Source organism: Salvelinus fontinalis, chromosome 21, assembly GCF_029448725.1.
Source record: "Salvelinus fontinalis isolate EN_2023a chromosome 21, ASM2944872v1, whole genome shotgun sequence".
NCBI lineage: Eukaryota > Metazoa > Chordata > Actinopteri > Salmoniformes > Salmonidae > Salvelinus > Salvelinus fontinalis.
Window position 1 is genome coordinate 41,521,941 of NC_074685.1, and position 7,092 is coordinate 41,529,032.

Consider the following 7,092-nt stretch of genomic DNA (forward strand, 5'->3'; position numbering starts at 1 on the left):
GTAAATTACTATTGTAGCTGGAAATGGAAGATCTTGTCCTTCTTTGGACACTGTGTAAACAAACCTCCAAACGAGCTTCAACGCCATACAATACTCCTTTCGTGGCCTCCAACTGCTTTTAAATGCTAGTAAAACGAAGTGCATGCTCTTCAACCGATTGCTGCCCGCACCCTCCCGCATCACTACTCTGGACGGTTCTGACCTAGAATATGTGGGCAACTACAAATACCTAGGTGTCTGGTTAGACTGTAAACTCTCCTTCCAGACTCATATCAAACATCTCCAATCCAAAATAAAATCTAGAATCTGCTTCCTATTTCGCAACAAAGCCTCCTTCACTCATGCCGCCAAACATACCCTCGTAAAACTGACTATCCTACCGATCCTTGACTTAGGCGTGTCATTTACAAAATAGCCCCCAACACTCTACTCAACAAATTGGATGTAGTTTATCACAGTGCCATCGGTATGCTCTCGTTGGCTGGCCCTCACTACATATCCGTCGCCAAACCTACTGGCTCCAGGTCATCTATAAGTCTTTGCTAGGTAAAGCTCCGCCTTATCTCAGCTCACTGGTCACCATAGCAACCCCCACCCGTAGCATGCACTCCAGCAGGTATATTTCACTGGCACATCCCCAAAGCCAACACTTGCTTTGGCCGCCTTTCCTTACAGTTCTCTGCTGCCAATGACTGGAACGAATTGCAAAAATCACTGAAGCTGGAGACTTATTTCTCCCTCTCTAACTTTAAGCATCAGCTGTCAGAGCAGCTTACCGATCACTGTACCTGTACACAGCCAATCTGTAAATAGTACACCCAACTACCTCATCCCCATATTATTACTTACCCTCTTGCACCCCAGTATCTCCACTTGCACATCATCATCTGCACATCTATCACTCTATTAATGCTAAATTGTAATTATTTTCACCTTTAGGGCCTATTTATTGCCTACCTCCCTACATTTGCACACACTGTACATCGATTTTTTCATTTTTTCTTGTCTTTTGTGTTATTGACTGTACGTTTTTTTATGTGTAACTCTGTGTTGTTGTTTTTGTCGCACTGCTTTGCTTTATCTTGGCCAGGTCGCAGTTGTAAATGAGAACTTATTCTCAACTGGCCTACCTGGTTAAATAAAGGTGAAATAAAATGTAAAAAAACTTTTTTTATGGAATATCTACATAGGCGTACAGAGGCCCATTATCAGCAACAATCACTCCTGTGGTCCAATGGTACGTTGTGTTAGCTAATCCAAGTTTGTCATTTTAAAAGGCTAATTGATCATTAGAAAACCCTTTTGCAATTATGTTAGCACAGCTGAAAACTGTTGTGCTAATTAAAGAAGCAAGAAGAAGAGGCCGCGGTGCACAACTTATTAAGAGGACAAGTACATTAGTGCCTAGTTTGAGAAACAGACGCCTCACAAGTCCTCAACTGGCAGCTTCATTAAATAGCACCCACAAAACACCTGTCTCAACATCAGCAGTGAAGAGGTGACTCCGGGATGCTGGCCTTCTAGGCAGAGTTGCAAAGAAAAAGCCCTATCTCAGACTGGCCAATAAAAATTACATTTGGTTTAAAGAACACAGACACTGGACAGAGGAACTCTGTATTTTTGATCAATTTCATGTTATTTTAATGGACAAAGAAAACATGCTTATCTTTAAAAAACAAGGACATTTCTAAGTGACGGTAGTGTATGTTAGTCATTATTATTCTTACTACCAAAACAGCAGAAAAAAAATCTATAACCACATTATCCAATGTTCTTGTGATATGAACTGAATAGTTGAAATGACATAGTAATAACATTGAATACAGGTCAATTGACTTACATTTCCTCTAATCAGGGTATTTTATCATCTAGCTTGTCAAATGAGTGGTTTTGTTTACTATGGCAGACATGTACAGTAATATAAATTAATGAGTCCTGGTTCCAGGACATAGTTTCATAAGGACAAATTCCATAATCCTAAAATGCAATGCAAGTCTTATTGACGACATGTGGCACTCATGTCCATTTGAGTGGTGGAAATCCACTGACAGGGTTTGTCCTCTCCAATGGCAACTGTTGTGGAATGGATGCCTTAAGTCACTCTGTCGTCCACAATGCCTGCTACAGGTAACTCATAACAGTACCTTTCTTTCCAACCTGATGGGGCTCCAGTGCATAGAACCTGATCACAATCCTGGAGAATACAAGTTAACCTATAATTAGATTAATGTAATGCAAATCATATACACAAAAATCATGTTTATATCATTAAAATCTACTAAATACAATATTATATTCATGCAATATCAAATGAAATCCAGTATATAGTAAATACATATTTTACATTTATATTCCCTTTGAATGACGCTGTTGCACGGCAGTGGAGCACCTTACTTACAAGCCTTAGGCTATAATCAACAACTTATTGTATTAGTAGCGTTGCCCTAAACATCTACACTGTCCATGAATCCAGGAACATCATGGCATAACAGGTAAGAAACTTGCTAGAGAAGTCAATGTTGAATTGTGCTCTAAAGAGGCTACAGGATACAGGAACTGGCCATAACTGAGTTGAGTTGGACACTCCCACTTTCAATATCAGAGGAGGTATCACATGACTTTGTCCTCTATCCACAGCAAGCTCCTTATCGTCTGCATATGAAAACTAATGATTTGTAGCATATTACACACATAATCAGCTACTAACCTGTCTTCAGTAAGACCAAGTTCTCCAATAAGAAAAGGGAAGATATTTGCACTGTGTTCCTTGTTCTTCTCCGCAGTGTCAGTGACACCGATGGCGGACACGGACAGTATGACGCACGGAGCGCAAGTTCCACCCATGAGCATTGGCAGTCCAGGTTTCACCACCAACATCATTCTCTACATAAAAAAATACAACATAAATACACACACGAGCACAACCTAGCTAAGCTACAGTGAACTGTAATCTCAATAGAGAATGTTGTATTGGTGATATTTTGTAACCTCTGCTCTTTAGCTACAGTGAGGCAACTTCACTCAAGTAGCGTTATTAAATATAGTAACGCGGTGAACCAGAGCTACCTACTCACCTCTTCGGGTTTGCCTAGAACAGCCGCTGTTTTGGACCCTAGCTTTTTCAAGAAATCCTCAGAAAACTTACTAGCAGGTAAGTTACTTTCCAATTCAATGAACGGCATGATGATTTTGTAAAGAGGCCGTTCTGTCAGATGAGGTGGCTAGAGGGGTCAGTTTACTGCGAGTGTTCACAGTTCGAGAAAGCGATTGCACTTCTCTTCTGCGCATAGGTCGGTAGAGAAACGCCTCATGAGCTGTGATTTGTCGGTTCCCAACCAGGTTCATATGCATTATTCATGTTATATTTGATAGCAACCCATGGCATGAAATCCTAATCAGTTATGGACATTTGCTCTCCTTTATGAATTTTGACATTAAAGCTGCAAAATGTAGCGACCCAACCAAATTTACATAGAAATGTGTGTTACAGATATGTCATTCTCATTGAATGCAAGTTTAAGAAGCAGTAGATATGTTCTGTGTTCTATTTCTATGCTTCCTCTGCTTAAGTTTCGGTTTTGCTTTTTTTACTTTGGGTTTTGAACACCAGCTTCAAACAGCTGAAAACACAATATTTATGGTTATGTAAAATATATATTCACAGTTGTTTATATGGTACAATTACTCTCTACACTATACTTGCTTGTTTTGTCACATAAACATAATTTTTGCAACCAGAAAGTGGTGGAGCGATTTCTGCATAGTGCATCTTTAAATTATTGTGTTCTTTTATTATAGGTTTATTACCTTGTCTTTTTTTTTTACCAACTGTTGTGATAATGTTATTTGTATTGTCTTATTGTCTATTGATTGACTCTGCTACTTTACATTCATTCTGCAGTTGAGGAAGAGCTGCAAGTAATACTTTCATTGTACTATTTACACATTGTACTATTTACCTGTGCACATAACAAATAAACTTTGATTTTATTCAATACTTTATTCAAATATAATATTATTTGTGCAGAATAGTGCTGAGCGATTAATAAACATCCAAAAAAATTGTGAGCCCAACAGTGCAGTTTCTCTGGGGGTGCGTTCGTAAATTCACTCTGACTATCTATTCCGATTTCAGAGTGCTCTCGTCTGAGTGTGCCAGAGTGCAGAATAACTGTTGAATTTACGAGACGCGCAACACACGTTGAATATGACCTGTGTCAGTAAAGGTCGGCAAAAAACGTAATTAAATTGTTGCCAGCAGCACAGATACAGTCACTAACGCTCTAGATAACATGAAAACACCCTAACCAGTTCTTCTAGGAGAAAAATGGGGTGTTCTCATGTATGTCTGAAGGGAGTTGTAGTTTTCATTAAACATATTCAAACTAGTTCAGGTCAGAAACGTGGTAATTAACTACAATCCCACAATCCATTGCGCCATTTCCCCCGTGATTTCACTCTCGCCAAAATAAGCCAAATGCGTCTCTGGAAGGATACACTTTTACGCCTTACGTTAGGTTAAATATACACAGATTAGTTTTTTTGTTATGATCCCCATTAGCTGTTGCCAAAGCAGCAGCTACTCTTCCTGTAGTCCACACAAAACATGACATAATACACGATATTAATAGACAAGAACAGCTCAAGCACAGAACTACATACATTTTCTTTAAACACACGTAGCCTACATATTGTAGCGACCCGCACAGACAGCGGTGTGTTATGTGTTAGGCAGGCTATTAGTGGGTTGTGTTGTATTCACCAGTGTTCGCGGGGTCCGACATGCCAATCAACCCACTATCTGCTAATCACGGGAATGCCTGGAATGTTCTGGTGCCGGGCATCCTGGTGGTTGGCGGAGTGGCGTGGAGGGGGATGGAGCATTGGAAGTTAAGACCAGGTTTAGCCATTGTTCTCTCTCTTTCATCTGGCCTTCACAAGAGGTCACGGTTGGCTTGTGGGGTATCTTTCCTTTATTTGGCGTAAGCTACGGCCAAACAGCAGCCTGTGTAAAGTTGGGTTAATAAACCGTCAATTCGTAAACTCAATCCTCTGTCTGGACAATTGTTCCTTTATGATCTAGTCAGGTCATTTCAATATCAATACAAACACACAAACTATCTCGGTCAAATAGGGGAGAGGGGTTGTACCGTGAAGTGTTGCTTTATTCAAACCAGGTATGCTGTTTATTTGAGCAATATGAGATGGAACGGCTTTCCATGCAATAATGGCTCAATATACGCTTTCTTGAATTTGTTCTGGATTTGGGGACTGAAAAGACATGTCTGGTGGGGTAAGTGTTCGTCAGAGCTGTGTGTAAGTTGACTATGCAAACAAGTTGGAATTTTCAACACATTGTTTCTTATGAAAAGAAGAAGTGATGCAGTCAGTCTCACCCCAACTCATAGCCAAGAGAGACTGGCATGCATAGTATTCAAGATGGCGAGTTCAAGATGGCGCCAATAGAGATGGCAGCTTTGCTTCAAGTCCTTAGGAAACTGCAGTATTTTGTTTTTTTATGTATTATTTCTTACACTGTTAGCCCAGAAAATCTTAAGTGTTAATACATACAGCCGGGAAGAACTATTGGATATCAGAGAGATGTCATCTTACCAGCACAGCCAGCACTACGACCAGGAAAACTACTTTCCCAAAGCGGATCCTTTGTCTGCACCTCCCAGGGCATTTGAACTGATTCCAGAGGCAGACCCAAAACAACGCCGTCAGAGGAGAGTGTGCCGGAGCGGTCTTCTAGTGAGGCCTCCGAGTATATTACTCGCTAATGTCCAGTCCCTAGTTAACAAAGTCAATGAAATTAGGGCAAGAGTTGCTTTCCAAAGAGATATCCGGGATTGTAACATACTCTGTTTCACGGAGACATGGCTAGCCGGGGACATGCTGCCAGAGTCCGTACAGCCAACAGGATTTTCAATGCATCGCGCCGACAGGCACAAACATTCTTCTGGTAAGAAGAAGGGCGGGGGTGTATGTTTCATGATTAACAACTCATGGTGTAATTGTAATAACATACAAGAACTCAAGTCCTTTTGTTCATCTGACCTAGAATTCCTCACAATCAAATGCTGACCGTATTATCTCCCAAGAGAACTCTCCTCGGTTATCGTCACAGCCGTGTATATCCCCCCGCAAGCGGATACCAAGACGGCCATCAAGGAACTTCACTGGACTTTATGCAAACTAGAAACCATATATCCTAAGGCTGCATTTATTGTAGCTGGGGATTTTAACACAGCTAATCTGAGAACAAGGCTACCTAAATTCTATCGGCATATCGATTGCAGTACACGAGCGAGTAACACACTCGACCACTGCTACTCTAACTTCCGCAATGCATACAAGGCCCTCCCCCACCCTCCTTTTGGCAAATCTGACCATGACTCCATCTTGTTGCTCCCCTCCTATAGGCAGAAACTAAAACAGGAAGCGCCTGTGCTTAGGTCTATCCAACGCTGGTCTGACCAATCGGATTCCAGGCTTCAAGATTGCTTTGATTACATGGACTGGGATATGTTCTGGGTAGCCTCAGACAATAACATTGACGTATACGCTGACTCGGTGAGCGAGTTTATAAGGAAGTGTATAGGAGATGTTGTGCTCACTGTGACTATTAAAATCTTGCCTAACCAGAAACCGTGGAGCAAAGCATCAGTATAGAGACAAAGTGGATTTGCAATTCAACGGCTCAGATATGAGACGTATGTAGCAGGGTCTACAGACAATCATGGATTACAAAAAGAAAACCGGCCCCGTCGTGGACATCAACGCCTTGCTTCCAGACAAATTAAACAACTTCTTTGCGTGTTTTGAGGACAATACAGTGCCACCGACACGGCCCGCTACCAAAGACTGTGAGCTCTGCTTCTCCGTGGCCGACGTAAAACATTTAAACGTGTTAACCCTCGCAAGGCTGCCGGCCCAGACGGCATCCCTAGACGCATCCTCAAGAGCATGCGCAGACCAGCTGGCTGGTGTGTTTACGGACATATTCAATCAATTCCTATCCCAGTGTGCTGTCACCACATGCTTCAAGATGGCCACCATTGTTCCTGTTCCCAAGAAAGCGAAGGTAAC

At 41.5% G+C, this 7,092-nt stretch overlaps 1 protein-coding gene across 1 annotated transcript; it reads right to left on the bottom strand.

The window, feature by feature from the left end:
- Positions 1–1,615: 1,615 nt before the first annotated feature.
- Positions 1,616–3,287, bottom strand: LOC129818916 (D-dopachrome decarboxylase-A-like). Its single transcript, XM_055875268.1, has 3 exons — positions 3,075–3,287; positions 2,708–2,883; positions 1,616–2,194 (listed from the first exon to the last, which is right to left on the bottom strand). The coding sequence occupies exons 1-3, from the start codon at positions 3,180–3,182 to the stop codon at positions 2,122–2,124; spliced, it is 357 nt and encodes a 118-aa protein (XP_055731243.1). The 5' UTR covers positions 3,183–3,287; the 3' UTR covers positions 1,616–2,121.
- Positions 3,288–7,092: the final 3,805 nt, after the last annotated feature.

Excerpts from the sequence above, each read along its gene's own strand:
- LOC129818916 (XM_055875268.1), bottom strand. The coding sequence starts at position 3,182 with ATGCCGTTCATTGAATTGGAAAGTAACTTACCTGCTAGTAAGTTTTCT. Across the intron at positions 2,884-3,074 it reads TTCTAGGCAAACCCGAAGAG|AGAATGATGTTGGTGGTGAA; the intron begins GTGAGTAGGTAG and ends TTTTTTATGTAG. Across the intron at positions 2,195-2,707 it reads CTTGGTCTTACTGAAGACAG|GATTGTGATCAGGTTCTATG; the intron begins GTTAGTAGCTGA and ends TGTATTCTCCAG.